General features: G+C 45.0%; 1 protein-coding gene across 1 annotated transcript; it reads left to right on the plus strand.

Moving 5' to 3' along the window:
* On the plus strand, positions 1-24,337 carry PASD1 (PAS domain containing repressor 1). The gene is made up of 20 exons (XM_054388500.1): positions 1-41; positions 1,430-1,584; positions 2,342-2,433; positions 4,283-4,372; positions 5,465-5,585; positions 6,743-6,856; positions 7,510-7,628; positions 8,694-8,776; positions 12,368-12,474; positions 13,883-14,030; positions 16,708-16,789; positions 17,742-17,865; positions 18,625-18,725; positions 19,209-19,289; positions 20,238-20,396; positions 20,934-21,140; positions 21,944-22,137; positions 22,731-22,823; positions 23,292-23,499; positions 24,164-24,337. The coding sequence occupies exons 1-20, from the start codon at positions 10-12 to the stop codon at positions 24,335-24,337; spliced, it is 2,484 nt and encodes an 827-aa protein (XP_054244475.1). The 5' UTR covers positions 1-9.
* Positions 24,338-25,343: the final 1,006 nt, after the last annotated feature.

Genomic DNA, 25,343 nt, shown 5'->3' on the forward strand with positions numbered 1-25,343 from the left:
AACGAACTGATGGATGAAGATGAGAAGGACAGGGCAAAGAGGTATGAAGGGATACACAGAGCACTGAGAGTGGAAGCTCTCTCAAAGCAGAATTGTAAATGCCATGTTGGGTGATCCTTGGAAAAGTACCTGGGACTGCTGATGTCAGAGGCAAAACCCCCAGGCAGTGTTCAGGCTGTGTACAGCAGACCACAAACAGCATGATTAAGTCACTGTTTTCAAACTCCTTGTAGTGTGTTTGACCACCTCTGCAATGGGTTAATCAGCTGAGTGGTCCTTAAATTATGTTGTTGTGCCCTCAGAATCTCATGTTATCCCATGGCTGTTTATTATCTTGATGCAGGATTCCTGACCTGTGATTTTATTGGCATCACGCAGTGCTGCCCACCTGGGGTAGAGCTCCCTGTGAAACTTAGAGAGCAGCCCTGCTTTAGCACAGGTAGGAGTTAGTGTCCCTTCAGAGAAGCACTTGGCTCAGTTCTAATCAGTCATCATACACGAGTGCCAAAACAGAGATGGCTGTGAATGTAAATGCTGGATCTGAGAACCTCCAAATGCCAGCCTGAATATGAATAGAAACGCTTTCTGCATACCACGCTTGATCTAGATCACAGGAAGCATGTATCATTGTGAATACACTTGTAAAGAACATAATTATTACTGGAAGAGGTTGTGTGAAAGTAGGTCCTATCTCAGATAACACATTGGAAGAAATGGAATGAATTTGTTTTCTCCTTTATTGTGTTTAACGGAGGAGAAAACTCTAATAAAACGTTCTTCATTTGTACTAATGCAAACTGGAAACTACTCTGTGGTTTCTGCAGCCAAACTCTTAACATCTCCAGCTTCATGTATCAGGGCAGCAGATTTTCAAAACCAGATACATGTGCTTGACTTTATTCTTCAGCTGAGTTGTCTCTGCACACTGTTGCCTCTTGATATGCTACCTTTGCAAGTACAAATCAGGGAATAAGGAATCCTTCACATTTCGACCTTTCTATGTCTGTGTACTGACTGCAACCCAAAAGTTTATAATGATGAGGTGGGCAAAATGGGAGCATGTAAGATGCCAGATCATCTCTTACTGGAGAAATTTCACCCATAACACTTTCACCTCATTATCAGTGCTTTTGAAGCAATGGGAGATGCCTCTGAAATGTATGTAAGGATTTGGTCTTGCTCAAATGGCTGTAAATCATGTTTGTTACCTCCAGGTGTTGCTTGTTCACAGTGAGTTTAATTTTGCTGCAAGGATCTAAGCAGCAGCAAGGCACTTAGGCCCATGTCTAATTTTAAAGAAATGAGTAGTCCCAGCAGAGTTTAGATTCTTGTATTTTAAAGTGTTTTGCTGGGGCAGGACCATTTGCCTCTCCCTGGATTGAGCTGTAACTTCATTTTACTTAGCAGTATTTACATTTCTGTCACCCAGGGCATCACGCAACAAATCCGAAAAGAAGAGGAGAGACCAGTTCAATGTCCTCATTAAAGAGCTTTGCACGATGCTACAGGGCCATGGCCACCCTCTCAAGATGGACAAGTCCACAATACTGCAGAGGACCATCGACTTCTTACAGAAACAGAAAGGTACTGGAAGATGCTGGTCTGGTCCTGTGGAAGACATTGGCTCTGCAGCCAGTTTCTGCTCAGAAGATGAAAACTCTTTTTCCCAAGCATCTATGACCTCCAGGAAGGACATGAACCTAAGTGAGGGGCAGAATAAGGCACAGCAGTTGGCCTCAGGAAATGGGCAAGGTTTGAATGCAGTGCTGACCAGTTAAACATAGATATGCTTGAAAAGATGCAGTGCCATGTGCTTTATAATGCAGTGACTGTCTGGCCTTTGCATCCCCTGGCACGCTTTATACCCTCTCAAACAGAGCATGAGGGAGAGAGAGATGAGGAGCAGCATGCACTACAAAAGCCTGGGGAAATGGGGTTCTGCGCCCTGTCCCCAGGTCTCCTGGGGTAGGAGATGGCTGGGTACAGCCTGTTCTGCTGCCTGGCCATACCCATGAGCCTTCTTGAAATGGCTCTGGAGTCAGACACTCTCTGCTCATGGTGATACTCAGCCACTCTGAAACTAGCCCACTGACCTTAATTTTTGAAGGATTTCTTCAGACCAAAATGTCTCCTTTTCCTTTGCTTGATTTCTAATGTGCTTGTGTCGTGACAGTGGTGAAAATGACTGTTGCATACAAGAACATTTTGTGTGGAGGATGATCTGAGGATGATTCCTCTGAAGAAGAAATTCCTCTTAAAAGAAATCTAGTCTTGCTTGAAAATGAAGAAAAGAAATTGAACTAGCATGAGTCATGTTGCTTTTTGATGTTTTCTCTTTAAGAAATCACAGCACAGACAGAAGCCTGTGAGATTAGACAAGACTGGAAGCCTTCATTTCTTAGCAACGAGGAGTTCACCCAGTTGATGTTAGAGGTAAGAAGAAATTAAAGCTGCATAGATTAGTGAGAAGTAATCAGTTCAGTGGAGTAGATCAGAGCTATACAATTCCTTTTCACCTGTAGGTTCCAGTGTTAACGTTAATGATTTCTACTCTGCTGGCACATATAATACAAACCTGAGGGAGACCAGCGTTGTGCTAAATGCTTTGCAAACGCAGAATTAAAAATATGATTGCTTCCCCTAAAGATAAACAGCTTTTCATTTAGGAATGAAGACAAATTTGGCCTGGTGAAAGAGGAAAAGAATTGCCCTTCTTAGGAGAGCTGCTAATGCTAGCACTTTTAGCAAAAACTTGAAAGGACCTGAAAAAAAGCAGAGCAGCTCTCTGCCTCCCACGTCCCATTAGCCAGGCAGCATTTACTTTGCTGCTTTTGCTGCTGCTGTGGTGCTGTGCTTGTGATGTGACTGCTGTATCTTTTCCTTGGATTGCTTTTAAGTGCATCCAGGAGAACAGCTCTAAAAGGTGTAGCTGATCTACAAACACCCCAGGAGCCTGCATTTTTCCTTTCTTAAGGATGTGGCTTCAGGTTTGTGCTGCATGCTCCTCTGGCAAGGACATCTCCTACCCTGTGTGGGCAGCTGCTGCTCTTTGCCCCACCAAAATAAGGGTGTATGCCGGGCTGAGCTGGGAGGTGCTGCAGTGTCTTACTTATTCCTTTTCATCAGGATGTCATGACTCACCTCCCTGGAAAAGTCTGTTCATTCTTTCTGGGAATTTCTCTCACCAAATAAGCTAGTTTGTTCCAGCTAAATCAAAACAAATCCCCCCCTTAGAAGTGGCAATGGAGAGAAAGCCCTTTAATGATTGTTGGCTTGCTGGACTATGTTAGATTGTTGAACAGTTCCCTTAAAATCAGTGGTTTTTTCCAGAGAGGGCTTATTTTCAGCAAAGGCAGAGTATGACATTGAGGTGTGGAAGATGGTCAATGCTGCACCTTTGGCTCCCTGTAGCTAAGCTGCAGAGCAGCGTAACAATTCTCTTTAGAAGAGCTAATTTTGTGCATGATGCTGGTGGAGATTAAACCTCCTAGATCTTGGTAGGTGTTAGAGAAGAGTAGGGACAGACTCTGAGTCAGTAGTACAGGAAGATGTTGTGAAGAATAGGAAGAACACTCAGAGAGGAAAACACAGGCAGTGAGAACAGGGAGAACACCCAAAGAGGAAAGCACAGGCACTAAGAAGAGGGAGAACGCCCAAAGAGGAAAGCATGTGAAGTCACTCAAAAGGGACAGAAACCACTGTGAATAAGGAAGGGGAAATAGAATTTAAATTTTTCGTGTCACTAGCCTAACAAATGAGTGCTTTAAGCAAATAAATAAACCTTTAGATCCTGTTTATAGTGTCCATAAATTGCTAAAAATACAGCATTGTGTATTTTTCCTGTCTCTGCTTATCCATTCATCCATCCATTCATCTATTCATCCATCCACAGTGCTGGGTTTGCCATGATGATATCTAACATCTTCATACACACCAAACTGGTTAACTGTTGTGCAATGCAGAACACATAATGAAGTGAATGAAGTCACTAGAATTGTGTAGGTGTAGAAATTCTAACCACCACTGTCTTGCTTCATGTTGAATAAATACTCCCTGGGTGAAAAATACAAGTCAATTTGATATAAATGAGCAAGTAAGAATCTAAAAAGAATGTTGAATCAGACAGCATGTGTCATTTTTATTTTTCCTCATTGAGCTATCATTTCCATAATTGATTTATGTTAGTTTTAGGCTGTTAGAGGCATCATGTTAGAGTCTATCGTATTTCAAATTGTTCCCTTGCATAATTCTTTCAATTTTTTTTCCTACTGTTTATCATTAGGCACTAGATGGCTTTCTCATTGCCCTTACCACTGATGGGATTATTATTTATGTATCTGATAGTGTTTCATCTCTGCTTGGACACTTACCGGTAAGTTCTGACCACACAATATGTTGAAGAATCATTCCCCTGCCTTACCACTGCCCCATCACTGCAGGACTGGGGATGGGTTTTGTCCAGCCAAAAAGGCAACTGACTGTAGGTGGGGAATAAATCAATGAAGTCTTAGGGAGTTTGTCAAGGTCCTGTGAGTAACAGATTCTGTTTTAGGGTCTGCAAGTTAGCTACAAAACAGCCCTATGCAAAATCACTGTACTCATAGCTCAGCACTTGTCTGTACATCTGAAGGATGGTCTGGGTGATCCCACCAGGGATGTGGAAAAATCTTATGCTTGTGAAATCTGTGCATGCCGGAGCTCTTTGCAGATAATTTAAAGATTATTTCAGGACTGAATCTATCCTCTTCTAATGACATGGAGATTTTCTACCTTGGGCCCATGATCTTTAGCAACAAGTATATGGCGCCAGAGTGTTCTGGGAGAATTTCTAGAAACCAGTTAGCTATTGGGTGCAGAAATTTCTGCAGATCCCCTTTTAGATATTTATCTGATGCCAAGCATGATGGTGCCAATGATGCAGTATGAGGGCAAATTTTAGCACACAGTTAACCTGACTGAACCTCCTGGCATGCAAACAAACAAATGCATGCTGACATTTTGGTAGAACCCCTTTGGTTAGGATGTGTGGGTTTATCAGAACTGAAACACTTGCAGATGAAGCTGATTTTGTTAGTTATTCAGCCTAGAAGACAAACAGAGTATGTGAGCTCTCCATTTCTGTCTCGTGCTTCCAAAGGGAAACGTTTCAAATCTTAGTTTTGGTGTGATATTTCTCATCATGTTGTAGTCCTACAGTACCAAGGACTCTTCTCCAGCTTGCATCTGACTGAACTGAAGGGCAGACTCTGGGACCCATTCAAACCTTTGCCAAATAGATAGCAACCCCAGGGTAAAATAATCTTAGGGTTATATTCAGCCCTAGATCCATCTGCAGCTTGATTGGGCTTCCTTGTCTTAAGCATCCACACTAGGCAGGCAGCGTCTGTGCTCTGTGTGGGATGAAGAGGTGTGTGGTTGTGTCAGGCTGTGCTGCTGAACATGACAAAACACTCTTTTGTATCAGTCAGATTTGGTGGACCAAAATATATTAAACTTTCTGCCTGAGCGGGAGCAGAGCGAGGTGTACAAGCTCCTTTCTCCACATGTGCTCATGACAGATCCTGTTGCAGCTGATTTTCTGAACGGTAAGCTCTGCTCCTCTCTGTCACTCAGGGAAATTTGCCAAAGGCAAACAGCCCCCCCTGGGGAGCCTGCACAGAGCTCTCCAGCTTTTTCATTCTCCTGCCTTCCACTTCTGTTTTCTTGCACTTACTGCTTCTGGGTTTTAATTCAGCACATCATCTAATGTTCATACATGCTCCCAGTACTTGGTCTTTGATTTAGACAGTCTCTGTTTTGCTGTCTCCTCTGCAGCATGGGGCAGTGAAGTTGCCCTCATTAATTAATCTTAAATTAATTTTTCCCAAGGCAAGATGCTGGACTGAACCAGAGAAAGGAGTGAGGAATTTAGGGGAAGGGCAGGAGAAAATCCTAAAGGGTTTTGGCAGAGTGTTTGTTCCTTAGGAAGCTTGCATATCTCATGACACCTAAGAAACCCTACATGCAATTTAAGCAATAGCCTTCCTATCTGAACAGTCCATCCAGATCTGTATGGCTGGCTGCTCTCCCACCTCCAAAACGTTCCCATCCTGCAGAAAATGTTCCCTGCAGGCATTAATGTCATCCACATTTCACCAAGCTTGTGTTGGTACCCCCATTTACCAGTTTTTTTGCCATGGCCAAGCAGTGCTTGCTTCCCTACTCTACTTCCCATAGACATCAGTGGGAACTGGGCAGACCTCACACTGGTGTTCTGCCCGGGATTGTTTTCCCTCTGGCTGAAGACCACATGGTCTAATCCATGGAGTTCAGACCTTGGGCAAAAAATTCAGTAAAAGCTTGGCACAGTGCCCTCCACAGTTAATGGAAAGGCTTAGGGTGACTTCAGTGGCTTCTGGATCTGGGTCTTGCTGAGCGGTACCAGAGTGCTCCAAAATCACTTCACAGTTTTCCGTGAAGTTGTGCATGGACAAAGTCAGAGAAAAATACTGCTGCCCTGCATAGTGGGGTGGCTACAAAGCCATGGGAGACAGGGTAAGAAGAGATCTCCTTAAGCAGAAGCAGCTAATCATTGCTCCTAGTAGTCACATTTTACTTAGGGTTATGGAGAGCGTTTAGCAGGGTGTGCTCAGATACCGCAACAGCAGAGTTGGTATCAGCACCTAGATCAGTAAGTGGTGTGTGCTCAAGTGCAGACTTCTGATAACACTGTGTATGCCTCCCTCTATTTCTCTCGTTTCAGCAGAAAAACAAGTAGAATTTTGCTGCCATTTAGCAAGAGGCAGCTTAGATCCAAATGAACCCCTGATGTATGAATATGTGAAATTTGTAGTGGATTTTAAGTATTTTACTCATGGTAAGTTACAGCTCCAGCCTACCTTTACCTTTCTCCTGTAAATTGTGTTGTTCTGTAGCCTCCTAAAGGCCTTGTTGCAGCTGAAAATGCCCCATAATTGGCAGAGATGGAATGAGCTGTGGGTATGTTGGAGATATTTTACATACAAAAGTGGTGGGGAGGCTGCTGGTCAGAAAAGAGCTTTATTCCACATACTGTGTTTGAAGAAGTGATAGCAGACTGATTCTACCTCCCTTGTACCCACTGCCAATTGTAAAGCAGCCTATTTATTCAAGTAACCAGTAAAATGTGCTGTTCTGTTTCACTTGTGACAATCAGATGACACATTTTAAAGATTAAATAGTTTGAGCAGCCTGTAAAATCTTGAATCTTGCAAGTCTTGAGCTGGGAAAGGCTGACAAGGAGACTGTAGCTGAGCCGCTCAGAGCTCTGTTACAAAGCTTCCCTGCAAGCCAGGGGTAGGTGGTTACAACTGTGTAACTCAAAGCCATAAGGGTCATACTTTAAATAACATCAGCGTGTATCAGTGTGGCATTGCCTTGTGGGGAGGAGGAGTTCATTGCTTGGGTTTCATCAGTCATTGTACCTGTCTTAACATGAAAAGAAAGCTCTCCTTCCTCTTCTTCTTAAATAAATTGTCTGGTTCTGTCTAGTGCCTACACCCTCCTGTAATGGCTTTGAGTCAGCTATTGCACGAGCTTTCAGGTCAGCCACGGAGGAGCAGATTTGCCTTGTAGCAACTGTTCGTCTTGTCACACCACAGTTCTTAAAGGTGAGAGCTCGGCGGCTGCGTCTCACCTTTCGTCTCCGGGCTGGCCAGTGCCTGGCAGCGGAGCCGCTGCTGCTGCCACCAGCCGTCTGCTGGGCTCTTGGGAGCGCATCTGTGTTGCAGCAGCCTCTCAAAGAGCGCATTCAGCAGCACAGATTGTTTGTGCAGAGGGCTGGTGACTGAGAGAGGAGACCACGGTGTTTCAGAGTGGGAGGCAACATAAGCATTTGGAATGAGGAGAGACAAAGGCAACCAGCAACAGAACAAGAGGACGCAGTCTGAAGCTGTGAAGGGGAAGGTTTAGGCTTGATCTTAGAAAGAAGTTCTTCACAGAAAGAGAGATTGCCCATTGCAATGGGCTGCCCAGGGAGGTGGTGGGGTCGACATCCCTGGAAGTGTTTAAGAAAAGACTGGATGAGGCACTTAATGCTATGGTTCAGTTGATTAGATAGGGTTAGGTGATCGATTGGACTTGATCTTGGAGGTCTCTTCCAGCCTGGTTGATTCTGTGAAAGCAGTAGTGGCTTCTGTGAAGAGGTGGTCTGGTGATGGGCTGTCCCAGAGCAGTTAGCCCAAGAAGCACCAATACAATGTGACCAGCTAAACCACCTCAAAAGTTGCAGCTGGTTGCTTCTCTGTGTAAGAAGACTGTGTTTCATGGTCTGTAAGAGTCCTGTGGTGCAGTGCAGTCATGGCAGTGATAACCACTGTAGGTGCTTCTTGCTCCAGAGAGCATTCACCAGCTCGGTTTGAGGCTGGACCTGGTGCTGTTAATCCACATTCAGATACCAATATTTACAAAAAGCTGGGAAATTTTACCAACAGAGTGCAAGAGAAGGCCCTTGGACTATTTATCCTAGCTCTGAAATTCAACCTAGGGTAAATTATTCAGATGCTTTTCATCAGTTTATGCATCTATAAAAGAAGGCTTATGCAGTCCTTGGAGGAAAATACGCAGTGCTTTAAAAGCACTGTGCTTTGATAGTGTTTGTTATGCCAAGAATATACAGAGGACTCCTTTTGTCATTTCATAAAATTTAATGTCTGTATGTGGCAACTGTTTTGCAGGAGCTCTGCAATGTTGAAGAGCCATGTGAAGAATTTACATCAAGGCATAGTTTGGAATGGAAGTTTTTATTCTTGGACCACAGGTAAGAGGTTTGGGGTTAGTTACTGAAGAATAAAGAAATTGTAGTTTAAAAATAGCATTTATGTAGCATTGCCAAGTAGAATAGCTAACTGAGTAAGTAACAGTACTCTGAACTTATATACTTATTAAGCATTCTTAAAATGCTTTGCTCTTCTCTGAATTTTAGACAGGTAAGACACTGTATTAAATGGTAGGAAAATGACTATAAACCTGTCTAACTTCACCACAATATTAACTCATTGAAACTGAGCAGTGTGGGTCCTGTTCCCTGTGTGGGTTTATCTCCTGTGTTTTCCAAGCACAGCTTCTGGGAACCCTTCTAAATCGTTTCCTGTGTCAATAAATTTTTGATTTTCACCTTGAGAAATGATGGCATTTACAAAAATAAAAGAAAAAAACATGGATTAGATGATTTAATTGCAAATTTGTCTCTGGCAAAGACATACAGTGGGCTAGGATTCAGCTTGGTGATTAAGCTGATTAATGTGGGATTCATTTTCTTCTTCAGAAGAAGAAGGGGTTTGTTCAGTCTTTTACTTCTCTGTATTTGGCATGTATGCATAAGCACACTGCAAAATCCTACCCTTTCCATTATCCCTCCCTTTGCAAGCTGTGCAAAGGTATTCATTGCTAGAAATAGAAGGCTAGTAAATAAGGCTGTAGGGGTAAAAAAACATTTGGGGAGAAGAAACCCTAAGTATCATCTGCACATTTAGAGCAAAAACGAAAGAGAGCAAATATCAATTAATAATAGCTTGCATTTATGTAGCAAGCAAGATGTGTACCTTGCACATCATACCTGGCAGGAACTGACCCTGCAACAGCCCTATGGTTAGTGCTGTGTGGTTTGGGACAGTCAGCTTGTTATTCAAGTTGTCCAGATCTTGCTGGAGGGACTTTGTTGAACTGACCTGCCCGATAATGCACATTTTCAGAATCCTGTGTTCACTTTAAGATCGGTAGAAGAGCCCTAAGCCCCTCACTTCACTGTCAGATGAAGGGAGCTGGTTTTCCAAAGGTCTGTGTCCCACCAGCTCCTGTGAATAAGGCAAGTTGGAGCTGCTTTGAAACCTGTAGAAGACTCTTTCAATGAATCTGCATTGTGATTCAGAGAGGAATCTCTCTGCACCAGGTGCTTGCAGCCACTCTGGTCCCACTGATATCCCCAGTGAGGAAGCCATTGTTCTTGACAGTAAATTAAGCTGATGCAGATGCTGAGGCAGAGTTTGTGACAGCTTGGAGAGTGCAGTGAGCCCAGACCCAAGAATGAGCAGGCAATCATATGGGTTGTCTCATCTAATCACGGATTCAAGCCTCTCCCCCGGAGAATCTGCAGGACACTGTGAAGTGTTGTTGGGTGTTTGGCTGTTTCCTGCGTGTTTGCGTCAGCTCATCATGCCTGACGCTGAGGTAGGGGCAGAGGGTACCCAGCATGAGCTGAAATCAGGACCTTTGCTGTCATGACAACAACATAAATTGGAGTAAAGACAGATAATGCACTCCATAGATCTGGATAAACACTAGAAAACTAGATGAGAACTGTATTCTGGGTCTACATGTAAATATGTGTTGATGAAATAAACCTGTCAGCTTTGATAATGATCCATCTCTCTTCTGCACTGTGATCACCTCCTTATTTCCCCTTCATTTATTAAAAGACTGCACTGGAAAGGCACTCTGAAGACTGCATTTCCATTTGCACAGCGAGTTGCAGGCCTCAAGGATGGAACTTGAGCTGAGAAGACACTTCTAAGTTGTTCCACAAACAAGGCAGCTCCTTGTCAAATGACAGATGAGGAGCATTTTGTGGTTGCTTTCTGATTTAAAGTCTTCTGATAAAAGTCGGAAAGCATCTGAAAGACACCATTGTCTTGAATATGAGCGTGTCATTAAAGATAGGAGAGGTACTGGCACGTTCTGCCAAAGAAACAGCAAGGAAAGGCATTTTAATAATACAGATATTATCATCATTAGCAGAAATCTGGGTCACATGAGGAAAAGGGACACAGTGCTCTATGAAAAGTTGTTTGAATAAATAAAGCTGTATTGTGGTGGAGACCACTGTGTACTAAATGTACTCTGTTTCAACAGATTTGCCAACAGAGTGTGGAGGGCTGGCTCCTCCAGCCAGCTCCTTCTGCTGGAATTTGGGAGATCCTGCTCAGACCTTGACCCTCCTGGGGCTGCTGTTAAACAGCAATGGGGAAGAAGGAGGTTGTAGACCTGTCTGGCCTCTCTTTAGTTGAATAATCTATGCCCACTGTGTGTCTTGAGTACAAATGTGGAGCTGGGTTACTCAGCCAAGATAGGAGAACTTCCCACATTAATATCTGAAAAGACTTAGGACTGACCCATGCAACCCCAAATATATTTATACTTAATATAATTATTTGCTCATATTCTTGGCCACTTCATGGCATTCACCTTCCTTAAGAGAGTCACTTGACATACTAAAAGGACAGCAGGAGAGGCATGTTTGATAAACAGTGATACCTTCAACCTGCCCTGGTTTTGAATCCTTAACCGTTTCACTAACACACTAACCACCTCACTCCTGAGGAATATGCTGAACTTGGCATCTGAGCCTCATGTCATCAGCACATCCAGCAGCTGATCATCCACATCCAACAAATAATTGGAGCCAGTTTAGCACAGCTCCTGCCTCACCAAGTAAGTGCAGTGCTTGAGCTGATGCAAGCAGGAGGGTACTGGAGCACTGAGGGATAAGAGGTGGCATACTGAGGCAGGGAGCAGAAGCAAAACTGGTGGATTTATCCTTACATTTCAGTGCTTTTCATACTGGTAAGCTATAGGCTCCAGGGAAGTCTGTGCGCAAGCTCAGTGTTGTTAGGTTGCATGCTTTAAAAACAAAAACAAAAAAGCAACTCAGATTTTGCCAAGGGAAAAAAATGATTTAGAACTAATGGCAGAATAGTCAGGTCAGTCACTGCACTGTGCCTATCTAAACACTTCATCCATTCCTTCTCTGTCTGCCATAAGAAATAACAGTCCTTAAAATCAGCCCCATGCCTATTCTTGTCTTTGCCACAAGCACAGAAACTTTTTTCTGGTTATAATTTCCCAAATTTTCCATGGAAACAATTACTTTTTCTTTTACCCAAGCTGGTCCTGGCACACATTGCCACTTCCCACTTACTTACTCACTCTTTCTTCTCCAGTCACTATCCAGCTGACATTTACATCCGACCTAGTGGGTAATTTTACTCCAGCTCCCAGTTATTACCCACACGAGCAGCCACAGCATTTCTCAAGCTGTGTCTCACAAGCGTGCTTAATGAATTGAGTCACCTGCATACGTACATGCCCTTCTCTACACCCACATAATGAATAGGCTATGAAGGAGTAAACACGTTTTCATTTTCTCAATTTTTACCTCTCCCTCACTGTTGTGTGTTTTTTTTTTTCTGCTTACATATGAAAATACGTCATCGTGTGTGTGTGAAAATACGCTCCTGATTTCCCTGCCAAGGGAACTGATGAGCTGGTTTGGTTGCTTGTATTGCAGCATATCTGCCAGGATGTCAAAGTGTCAGGTTTTGTGCTCACTCTCTGCCTTTTGCTTCCTTTCTAGGGCTCCACCTATTATAGGATATTTACCTTTTGAGGTTCTGGGAACGTCAGGGTATGATTACTACCACGCAGATGACCTGGAACTTCTTGCTAGGTGCCATGAACACTGTAAGTTCCTCTCTGGCTTTGATCTCCTTTGTCACTCGTGTAAAACCTTTTCTGTCATCACAAAAAGCATCTTTATCTGGGGCGTGAGGGAATTCTCTCTGCACATGACAGGGTGTCATAGCTGACGCTTACCTGGGAGGTTGAATCCCTGCAGGATTCACTCAGATCAGAGCTCTTTGTGCAGGTCTCCCAAACTGGCAGATACCCAGGTTGTCTGAGAGTGACATGAGATTAATAAATAGAAGTCAGAACCTTCCACCCTCTGCCCCCAGTCTGTGAGTGGCAATACCAAACCCTGTGAGTTTTGTTGTTTGTGACAGTTCTTGGGGTGTTGATACTCCTCTGGGCTTCAGAGTCAATCGGGAGGCTCAGCTCACCAAAAGACCTGAAAGCAGCAATTGGATTGCCTGTCTGTGCAGTGGGGAAGCACATTGCCTGGCTGAGCATACCAGTGAAGCTGTGCAAGGGACTAGATAAAAGTTGTCTCAAGTGCAGCAAGTGTGTAGATGGGAAAGTGACTTAGAGAAGTAGCTTCAGGGAATCTTTGCTGGCACTAGGAGCTGAGTGATCCCAGCATGACATGCTAGCCAGAAGACCTTTGCTAAGTGCCATTCACTGTTAATGGTATTGCTAAAGAAGTTAGTCCTGGTATCTGACAAAGTAGAGGTGTTCAGGTGAGTAAAAATACATGGGCTAGTGTGGTTGATGTTCGTCAGGCTGACCACTGTGGGCAGGCATCTTGCCTACTATGAAGTGAAATGGGTTTGCTTAAATCATGCTTGCATTTTACTTTGCATTAATTATGGGTATTTTAAGTGAGCATGTCTCATTTTGTACTCTTAGCAGACCAGGAACAATTAATGTGGTTATTTAATGTAGTTCCTGTCATTATTTTCCAGTTGGATTACATCACTTGAGATTCTTCTGGATGTGCCCTGATATTATATATACCAGTCTGGTATATTTAGGTCATCCCTCAGAAGAAAAGTATCAGTAAATCTGCTAGAGTTCTACTTTCTTATTGTTTTGTGCCATTTTTAGGGGCCTGTCTTCAAGCTCCCAGTCTTTGAAATGTAGTCCCACATGTGAAAGGCCATTACTGTTTAATTTATATTGCTGATGTTTATCTGAGAGGACCCCACAAGTAAGATATAAGAATCTAGCTAGATACATAGTTATGCCAGTTATTAATTGTAAGAACAATCTTAAAATAGCAAAGGGGACCCTTAGAAGAAAACTCGGATAGGAGCTTGATATGTGGCGTATCATCAGTTGCGTTTTCAAAGGCACAAGAGCCATTTCAGTACAGCAGCAGCACTGGAAGAGGGGTATGGGAAGGAGTGGTTTTTCTAATCACCTTTGAACCATGAAATTTCTGTTTGCTATAAACTGCTTTCTCTTTTATCAGTGATGCAGTTTGGGAAGGGAAAGTCCTGTTACTATCGGTTCCTGACCAAAGGCCAGCAATGGATATGGCTGCAGACACACTACTACATCACCTACCACCAGTGGAATTCCAAACCAGAGTTCATCGTTTGCACTCACCTGGTAGTTAGGTAGGAGCAAGCCCTAAGCACATGTCCAATTACTTTTTCTAGTTCTGTTTTGTGGTAGCCAAATACTTGCTGTGCATATTGACACACTGAGATGGCATGCAGTTCTATAAAACTATGATGACAGGGAGCATGGGGAAAGGCACAATGTGTTTTCATTACGCTCTGAGCTTTTTGGCAATGGGGCCAAAAACCTGGAAGCCACTGTTTGCCAAATCTATCAGTGAGTTACATTCCCCTTTTATCCCTAGTGATGATGTGGCCATGGGAAGAATTAAAGCTGTTAAGAGTCAGGTGGCTTTATGGCGTGAATAGGAGCACACATCTCTTACAAACTTTTTGATCAAGGCTTTACATATTTATGAGCTGGAGTTAGCTGCTGTCCTGCTGCCTTATTCCTCACCTGAAATGCAGCCCAGGATCCCCCTCTAGTGGGAAGCTGCAAACCCATGCTGGAAGGCAGTGTGTGTGGGATGCTCTGTGATACACACCCTCTGGAGAGGAATCTGCTTGGTTACCTCTGTCAGCTCAAGTAAGATTGCTGGGCCCATAACCCAGAGGTCGATGGATCGTAACCATCCTCTGCTACCAAAAATCTGTGCTGGTTTGGGGCCAGACAGATCCTCTCTTGCCCCGAAAGGGACAAAAGAATGAGACTCACACAAACGGATTGGAGAGTGATGGAAAGTTTAAATGGAAAAGCAATTGGTGAGGCTACAAAAAAAAACTACAAACTACTAAGCATAGTGACAAAGAGTATCCCAAAGCGTACAGAACCCCTCACAGAATTCCCAAAAGCTTCCCAATCCTTCCCTTCTTCCCACCTGAGGGTAAACCCAAACCCCCCAGGGCTCTTTCTTCCCCCTCCCGCTGCTAGGCAAGTCTCAGGCTGGCCAGGTCTGAGACTGCCCCCCCTCCATTCTCCTCCTGGCATTAGGCCTAGACAGGCCTAAGAGGCCTTGAGGATACTCCCCCGGCATTACCCGATAAGAGAGGACATCTCCCGTGGGAGCAGAGAGGGAAGAAAGAGGAAGAGAATGACTTTGCAGATGGCCTTATAGGGTGCAGGACTTATGGGTAGAAATACGTCGTTTCCTGTGTCCACCCCTATGGGTGGACACCCAGGACACCAGAGGTGTATCTCATGCAGCAGTGGCAGGGGGCACCCAGCCTAAACTGCCACAATGTATTTACTGAAAGACCTGAAAACTAATGACATGCTGGTGTGCTCTACTAACTTGAGTAAGCATACTGCTCACTGCTTCTTTCTTTACTGTCAGGAATCAATTTGTGAATTCTTTTCTAGTCGCCCTTTTTCTTGTCCAACATCTAGAAGGACAAGCGCTAGCAAACCGGGGTTCTTCTCTGTATTCTGAAACACAGACTGATAACACCTGACACCACCAACTAGGAGCATGTGATCAGAACTATGTGTGCAGATGCAAACTACACGTCAAGCAAATGTTTGAGAGGTTGCTTCTGAGCTGTTTTGCTGCTACCATCCTCCAGGGAATTTGTCTTCAGTTTGAGCTCTGAACTTGTCTCTTCTTTCTGTTTGTAGACCCTCTTAAGCCTACTGATAATAGTGCTAAACAGATTTTGAAATTCAATTCTCTCTCATATAGTTAAGGTTTAGGATATTATCTGGAAGACTTAGCAATATTTAAGGTTTAGAATATTACTGAAACATAAGTTAAAACGTGATTTCAGGAAGATCTATTGCCTACAATGATATAAATTGGTTTAGTTCAGCGACTTCTTTTGCCTTTCACAAAGTTTATGGCCCATTAATATTTCAGTATCCTAAATTCTGAGAGTCTTTAAAACCTCCTCTCCATTTTATCCCAGTAATGAATCATATGGCATTGTTTACTGTAATTATTTTATCATTTAAGAGAAAAAATAGTAAGGAAAGCAAATATATCCTTTTAGAAGCATGTTGCTGGGGATTCCTGCACCTGACATTGCACCTGGGCAGCTATTGGTTTGTACTCAGAGCTCCCACCCAATTGAGTTACTGTGCTGTAACATGCTGCACGGTGCTCTCTGCACCCTCAGAAAGAGGGGACCTGGCTTCCTCCTCCTTTCCAGGCACAGGCTTTGGTCTCACTAAGCTACTGTACAGCATGCAAAATACTGATTCTTGATTGTCAGCAGGTTAGAAAAGGAATGTACATGTGCTGTGGCAGTTTACCTGCACAGAAGCTGTAGGATTATTTTTCTGCCTCATTGTAGGAAATGAGAATCCCCTTTATTAGGAAAACCTTGCTGAGGACAAAGACACCCATTTCGTTTTCAATAACCAGGTGCACTTTGCTTTATATTAGTTTGGCTTGTGGGCATCCAGGGCCAAAATTTGCAGAGGAGTGTCTACAACTGTGCATGCAATGATTAATGCAATTAATCATATAGGCTCTGCAGTCCCGTGTGCAGTGGGATTGGGACTGTGCCCTGTTATTTCTAACCTATGGAAACTCAGCACATGCAGAGATTGCAGGCAGGGTATATGATGATGTTCCTCTAAGCACCTTGTATATGAAAGTGCGTATGTGTGTGTGCTCTGCAAAGCTTGTGACTCAACATGAAAACTCCACGGTGACCTGTATAGTTACCATACAGTAAATAATATTCAGGCTGAAAAAATGGATTTTAAATGTTTATTTTATGTTTTTTTCCCCAGTTATGCAGAAGTTCGAGCTGAAAGAAGGCGAGATCTGGGCCTTGAAGAATCATCAATTGAACTGGCATCCTCTTCTCTAAAGGTGCCATATCCCTTCACAGCTGAATGAATATGTGTTTAAACCAAACCAAGTAGTCACATGCTAACCTTAAGAAAATATGTCCTTTCTTCTCCTCCTCCTCTACTCCCATCTCCTTCCAAGTCTTCAGCTGGGTTATGACTCAAGCAGACCCTGAGAAGTTTTCCACTTCATGGCTGTAAACTGCCCATCTTGGTTCAGGCATAGGACTGCAAATTCAGCAGTTGCATTGCTTCTGTCCTGCTCTTCATTATCTTTCTGACACCAGTACTCAAACAACAGGTTAAGCCACCTAATATCGAGGGCAGAAGGAGCTGGATCTGGAGGCTCGGCTGCTGTACCTTCCACTGTTAGTGAGTCACAGAGGATCTCAGCATGGGGCAGTACCACATGGTACCTGTTTTGTTAATGCCAGCTCACCACTGACACTCAAAGACTGGAAGTGAAGGGAAAAAATTTATTGCAGATTTCAGCTCTGTTTATACCACTGGCCAGGATCACATCAAGTGTAGAATTGTAACCAGAGCAGTAACTTCCATGGCCTTGAGTCACCCCATCATCCCAATGCATCTACCCAGTTAACAGGATCATTTTAATTACTTTTATATTCTTCCTCTCAGTAGTTTACAAAACCAGTAATCAAAGTAATTTCAAGTGGACTGTTGTGTAATTACCATTCCATTAGCCTCATTGCTTTTCAGACATTATTGTATGAAATGTGTGGCGTTGCCCCAAAGCCAGGGTGGCTGGGGTGTGATCCTGAGGGTCCTGTGTGCACCTAAAGGCTTTAGGGTGAACAAATACTGCACCAGGGTTTGGTGATGTGGTGCTGCAGTGCTGGCCCTGGTGCACACAGTCTTTTTCCCTGCCAACAAGCAGTCAGGGAGGTGGAGGTCCCCTCCAGTACCATCCTCTCCTGAACACCACCTCACCACTTGTGCTTCTCTCCCTGCAGAGCCACAGCAGCTACCTGGACGTGGGGCAGTGCGGCAGCAGCCAGGACGCCAGCCGGGAGGGAGTGTCGCTGTCATCCCACAGCTCCCGGCGCTCCTCGCACACAGCCCTCTCCGACTCTGCGTGTACGTGCCAGCGCGGCTGGGGACAGCTCATCCTGGGGACAAGGACTGGGCTGGGGCGGCAGAGCAGCCTCCCAAGTACTAATGTTCGGCTGGGAGTGACCGAGTCAAGGCTGGAGAGGGGTCCTCAGCGCCGGGACCAGCATCCTGTGCTATAACAAGCTATGGCACAGCAGCAGATCTGTGTCTGCCTGTCGCCTTCTCCCTCTTAGGCTACTGCCGGCATCAGAGCAGCTTTTCCTGTTTGCCACCAGCTGAGGGTTGTGGTTGTTTGCAGTGACTCAGGGCACAGGAGGTGACACGCTAAGCCAAAGCAATTTGATTTAGTCCTGAACCTTACTGGTAAAACTTTCATTATGAGGTGGTTTGGTCCCTGATGATAAATTCCTGCAGAAGGTGTGCAGAAGGCTGTTGGCTTTCCTGGTGCTTCATTCCAGCTACCAGGATAGGGCCCCCTTGTCCTGGGGACAAGGTGCCCACAGTGCCCATGTGCAGGAACTTGAAACTTTTATTGAAATACCTGCTGGGGAAAGTGAGACAGCTCACCTGCAGACACCCATGGAGGGAAGGATAAAATAAAACAGGATGTTAGCATCAGATGCAAACCCCACAGGTCTGGTGGAGACCCAGAGGGGCCATGGAAGGGGCAGTTTGGGCACCCAGATTTACAGCATTTGGGTCACTGCTCATCCACATGGAGTTCAAGCCTAGCCAGGCTACCCAGCATGGGTCTACCATATCACAGTATACTGTCTTTTCCAGCCACCTCATCCATGCGACACACGGACACCAGCACACCCACCCGGCCAGGGGGACAGGCGGAGAAAACAGCCCTGCGCCTGGCATCAGCTGGAAACACTCAGGTCAGTGGTCCCTGCAAGAAAAAGCCTTTGTGATGCTGTAAATAAATGAGCTTGACAAACCTTGATCTTGCCCTCAGAGAGGCTGGACCTCCACTTCCCAGCATGCTGAACCTGAACATGGATTTTCTGGGGCTGTAGGGACTGCCGCTGCCTGGCAGATCTGGTGGGGAGTCCTCTGCCACCTCCTTTCAGGCTTTACTTTGTTCCTCCAGGCCAAACACCTTCTCACACAGTGAGCCCATTTTTCTTGGGGTTTGTACACACAAAATGACCTTTATCCAAAAATGGGTGCTGACACTGAGGATTTGCAATTAGCAGCAAGCATGCAGAAGGCTCAGATTCTCCCTTCAGACTCATCCTCAGATCTCCACATGCAGTTATCTAATTCACTGTGCTTCTTCATCACTGATATGAGCCGGTATCACACCAGCTCCTCACAAGAGGTGCTATGGACCTACAGTAAGGTGAAGTTTTCATTTCTAGGCCATAGCCACTGCTCAAGCCCAAGCCCCTGGTGAACATCCCGTGGCTCAGCTGGCAGTCCCCTCTCAGCACACTGTGATGGTATGTGGTTTATTTTTGTTAAACACACTGGTAGTCAGCAGGGCAGACTCAGTGGCTCTGGTTCATTGCTCTCACCACCTTTCTGGCTGCCCCAGTGTGGGGACAAAGTTTCAGTGTCCTTTCTGTTGCTCTTACTGGGCTTTACCTGGAACCAAACTACCGCAACCATCTGTTTCAGTGAGGAGAGCAAGCAGGCAGGACACCCAAGGAAATAGCTTAGAGGAAGATTTACACTTGTCAAAACCTTTGGGGACTGCTGAAGGCTGCTCTTTGAATTGCTGGGAGCTAACTACAGGCTGATACAATGCTGGGAGTTTTATTGCCTTGGCAGATGAAGGACATGTCGTCAAAGGTTTGAGTTAGGCCAGAAAAAGAAAGAAAAAAAAAAAAAAACAAGAAGAAAAATGTGAGAGTAATAAACCATAACTATGAGGTCCATCCTCACAGAACTTTGAGGTCAGTGTAGTAAACATGCAGATTGGAATACAGGGATTGCAAGCAGCCAGTGCTGGTGTGAAAGATGGATCCCAGGACAATATTACAGCTTAACTTGGCCCTGACATTTGACAACTATAATCAGTAGCACTGCTGAAAGCACAGCCTGGAGATGTGCCAAGGGTTTTCATGCAGTGCCTAGCACAAGATGCAGTGATCCAAGTTCAGCAGGGTGTCACTAAATGGACAGGGTAGTGCTGTGCAGAGACACTACATTTGCACAGAAAACTAACAGACCAAGATCTGGGTTGAGGCACTGAGTATGAGCCAGTTTGCTGCCGCTCTGCATGTGCAAAGGTACTTTGGTTAAATACACAATTGCCATTTTTTGCCAGCACTGTATTTTCTACAGCAAAAGCTGAGAAGCAGTTGTTCTTCCAAAGGCAGCATCACCATGAACATGAGTAGCAGGGCTGGTCCTACCCCATGATCTTGTTATTCTGTTCCCCACAGCCAGTGTACCATTTCCCAACACAGCTGGGGATGATGCATCAGCTGAAAGAGCAGCTGGAGGAGAGGACTCGCATACTGCAAGCTGACATCAAGACACAGCAAGAAGAGCTCCATGTCATCAAGGAGCAGCTCCAGCTAGTGCAAGACTCCAATCTGCAGGTACCAACTCCCCCTGGATTCCCAAACCCACAAGCTGTTTGCTTTTTCTTTGAGCATGCAGATTGGTAACAAAATTGTCAGTGGCAAAAGCGTTTAGAAGTGAGCTCTGGATAAATTGGCGGTTTGGGCCCAGATGTAGGAGTAATAGCTCCTGAGAGATGAATGCCATCAGTATCTGCCTAAGTACTGTATCAATAATTTTCATGATCTGCAAAAAAACAATCTCAATATAATCTGAAGTCCCCACTGCACAAAACCTCAGTGGTTCAGTGGCTGGTTAGTGCTGCTGGATCTCCAGTGCCATTGCTGCAAAACACAGCAGTTGTAATGGAGCTGGAGTGATCATGGCACTGAATAAATATTTGGGCACAGGCTAACATTTGATTTTCTGTTATTCATGGTTCACTTTGCCCCTGGTTTTAGTGCTGCTGCTGCAGTGATATCTGTGTTGACAGGGCCAGCCTGGGAGCTGGTACCTGGCAGGCAGTGCAGCCACCCCAGGAGCTGCCTCAACTCACATGTCTGTTTTACGCAAAGATGCTGATGCAGCAGCCAGTCCCTGTTGTGCTTAACAACGTGCAGCACCCGAGTCCCAGGAGGCCACTGCAACCAGCAGGGACACCCAAGCAGACCACAGCCAAGAAGTCACAACAGCAAGGCCTTACGGGGACGAAACACTACCGCAGCACCCACCTGCCATCACCGCACCCGTTCCTCAGGGACCCCTGCAGCACAGCCACCCAGGTCCTTGTCTTCATTGTCCCCTTTCATGGCTTTTAAATACTTATCTGCTGTATTCTTCATCCTCGTGGTCCTGCATATCTCTTCTGTGCTGGTTTGATTCCCTCTCTGACATTATGGAATTTGTCTCAAAAGCCAGTTGCAAATTATGTCATTCCACTGTAAAAATGAAAGCCAGGGTAGCATAGAAACATTAAGGCCTGGGAACAGCTGGAGCCATCCTGGTGACCAGAGAAAAACCTAGTAGGAGGTTTGGGCTCCCACTTGCTTCTGTTTGTGATTGCAACATGATGCTTGTTCCTAGCCTTTGAGAGTTGTGGCTTTGTATCATGGGGAAGCAGGCATCATTTTAAAAGATTCATTTATTTGGCCTGAGACATCTTGGAAAGCTGCTTTGAGAAACAAGTTTGTCCTCACTAGATGATATAGATGGTCACATCTCCTTGGGAAATAATGGTGTCAAAAAGTAAAAAAGACCAAATCTATTGCTTTAAAGGACAGATAAGATGCTTTTCTTGCTTTATTTTGCACTCCTCCTGCCCTTAAGCTGGTCTCTTCCTTCTTGAGCCTTGCATGCTCTTACCCTTCTACTCTGATTTTTCTCAGGAGACTCACTGCTCCTACAGTATTGCTGTGCAGGGACAATAAGTGTAAACATCTTGGTTGTCCCAGTAGCTATACTGTTCCTGCTGCTGTGTTTGGGGAGAATATCCTGCTGTTCCTTCTTTTCCCATTTGCATACTGGAAGCAGTTATTTTAGCCTTAAACCTAAAAAACTTACATGGGTATCTATGTCTTCATTTCAGGTACAACAGCAACAGCACCTAATGAGAGGAAACCAAGCCCAGCAAACCTGTCTGCCAGGGCAGACGAGCATTTCAGTGCCCCTCTACAACAATCCCATGGTGCTGTCACAAACACATCCCATTGCAGTGGCTGCACAGATGCCAGCTGACAGCAGTGAGAGGCAGCCTGACTATAGCCAGGACAGGAGCCTCAGGTATGAACACAGCCTGCTGGGACTGTCCTGATGACAGTGACAGGAAATATCAAAAGCTGGGCAGCAGGAAGAGCAGGTACATCTGGGCTCAGGGGGGTGATGGCCTCTGGATGCCACATCATCCCCTCCTGTAGAGCTTTGGGTTAGTGGTGAGCCTGGTCTGTGTGCAAGCATGGTGCTGTGCATGCCATGCCATACCAGTCATTTTGAACTCAAAGAAGCATAGAATGGGTTCAGCTGAGAAGGACCTTACCTCCAGACACCCTGCCATAGGAAGGGCCACCTGCCACTAGATCAGGTTTCTCAAATTCCCATCCAACCTGGCTGTGAACATATCCAGGGATGAGGCACTCATAACTTCTCCGGGCAACCTGCTTCAGTGTCTCACCACCCTGGCTGTGATAAACCCTTGATGTCTCATCATCTGTAAAACATTTCATACATGAAAGATTTAGCAAGTTTTGGCTCACCTCTGCAAGTGCATTAGACAAGGTGACAAGAAGCATCCTCTTTCATTGGCTATTTTGTCATAGACTGACAGGATTTTGGATCTCTCCTTTCCCTGACCATCCCCTATTTTTCTTCTACTGCAGGATGCTGCTGGATCAGTCTATCCAAGCCATGATGCCCACCACCAACAGCAGTGGCCAGTCCACACAAAGCAGTGCCAGCAGGCAGCAAGGAAAGTGAGTCTTTGTAGGCCCTTTTTTTTCACACAGTGCTTTAGCAGGGAACTTTATGGCTCTGAAAGTTACTTTGAAAAACTTGTGCACGGTCACACAGTCTCAGTCTTAAAAAAAAAAAAACAAAAGCTCAGCAGGTTAGGAGGCAAAATAATGAGAACATTTTTTTAATTACAAAGTTTCTGGTGGCTAAAATGCTTTGAAAAAAACTTAACTGCTTTCTGGTTTTTGTAAAGCCTAGAATGTCTGATCAAGTCATGGAGATGTACAGTTTTAAAAAACTTCATTTTCTGCAGTTTCAGTCCGTGCTTGATGCGGAGGGGGAAATCTGGGTCATGGTTTCACCAGATTCTGTGTGGTTTGACAAACCCTGCTCTGGTCTGGTTCCTGCAGCACCTGGGCTCCCCAGCGCTTTCTCAAGTGGTGGGACAGGGTTTAGGTTCTCACACCTTAATTTCCTCCTTGTGGCAGATTCGTTGCAGAGCAGCAGATCTTGCCTCCTCCAATACAGATGCAACCAGTCACCTGTAGCACTGTCCGACCTCCAGCCCCATCGCCAGTTTTCTCCCCGTCTCTGATGATCCCACACAGCAGCTTCACATCCCACCAGGCAAGCACCCCAGTTCATCTCCACCAGTGGCCACAGCAACACATCCAGCAGCACCGACTCTACCTTCAGGTAATGGAGCTGGAACATTACCACAGGATGCACAGAGATGGCTTTGGTTTTAGGCTGTTTTGGTTTTTTTGAAGAAATGGGTCTTGCCTAATCAAACCTGATCAGTGCACTTGCACATCCTCCATCCCCAATGTACCTTCATGTACAGTAGTGCTCAGCCTTTCCAGGCTGGCTCTGCACCCGTTCAAGGATGTGTTTTCCAAGAAAATCTGTTATCAAACTGCCAGTTCTTCAAACACAGCTCCCCATCCAGGCAAGAAACATGGTAAAAAGATAAGTTCTTTTGTAAGCATAGCAAGGGGTTTTATCAGCTGCCATCACTACTTCCTATAATAAACAACACAAGTCTCTGGGAAAGGTGATTTGGGTTTTTCAAAGCACAGCTTCATCAGTGCATGCTAAACCACTGACACTGCCAAGGAGAGAAGTTGTTGAGACTAACAAAAAGTAATACACTCTGCAAGACTTACCTCATTATCAGATATGTATGGTCCTTCAGGAAATGACTTAGTGGTGAACTTGGCAGTACTAGGTTAATGGTTGTACTCAATGATCTTAGAGGTCTTTTCCAACCTAAACAATTCCAAGATCGGCCTTGCAGCAAGAGAGGGAGCGGACAGGCAGTAGGGCAGGTCTGACTTGTTGGATTTGTGTCTCTTGACAGATGCAAGGTCCTGAGATGGTGCCTGGGGGTCCAACCCCACGCATTTTCCAGCCCCCCCATACCCCACAGCAGAACCCCCTGAGCTACTTCCTCCACCCGCAGCAGCAGAGCCGCCACACACAGAGCCAGGCCTGCAACCTGCCAGACCTGCACCCCGAGATGCAGCTGCCCTGAACACCAGGTGCAGGAGGCAGGGACCACCGAGGCTGCAGCTGCTCGGCACCCCGGGCGCACGCAAGGGGAGGACGACACCGTCAGAGTGCAGGACGGGTGAGGTCGGGCCCCACGGGGAAGGTGGCTGCTTGGAGGGACCGGCCCCAGCTGGAGGGGGCAGCTCTTTGGTTGGGATTTCCACGCAGCCTCTCTGAAGCTGCTCCGCAGCCGTGCATGCTCTTGCCCAGCACCACAGTACAACCGGAAGGTGACGGCTTCCCAGCTACAGGCAGGTTAGTTATCAGGTCATCACAAGGATTGCTTTGCAATGGAGAAAAACAACCCTTCTGCATTCAGGACTTCAGTGCTGAAAGTCACTGTGAATTTAAACTCAGCATTTGGAGCACATACACAGACTGTAGCGGCCCACAGGACGCTGTTGGATTACCATGTACATAACTTGTTTCACTGTAGTAGGTCCATTGTGGATTTTGTTTCCTTTTTTCTATACCTCAGTCCCACAATTTTTTGTTTTTCCCAGGAGATTGGATGATGCTGCTAATTTACATAACACCACTTTTGCCTGAATTTCTTAACTGTTGTTATACCAGCTCACATCACAGCTAGAAAGACATTTGTCACGTTTTATTTTGGTTAACAAGTGCAGATGAATTTATATGATTTTTTTTTTTTTTTTACTCCAGTAGCCAAGTATTGTTCAGGTTAGAGAGACAAAGAATCTTTACTTTTCCTGTTTGGGTTTTTGGTTTGTTGTTTTTTTTTTTTTTTGGTTGTTTTGTTTCAAGTAATGTAGTTGTATCCGTTTCTATACACAAACACAAACAAGCAGAGGACAGCATATGACGGCAAACTTTGTGGTTTTGCTGGATCATGTTTCAATTTGGCAAACCTGGAACGTTCTGATCACAACCACGCCAGCGATGTTACAAACCCATAGGATCAGCAATAAATTGTATTTTTGTAAATTGTCGCTTTTTAACGATAAGTTTATATTTATGAATTCAAA

The sequence above is a fragment of the Indicator indicator genome, chromosome 17, assembly GCF_027791375.1.
Source record: "Indicator indicator isolate 239-I01 chromosome 17, UM_Iind_1.1, whole genome shotgun sequence".
NCBI lineage: Eukaryota > Metazoa > Chordata > Aves > Piciformes > Indicatoridae > Indicator > Indicator indicator.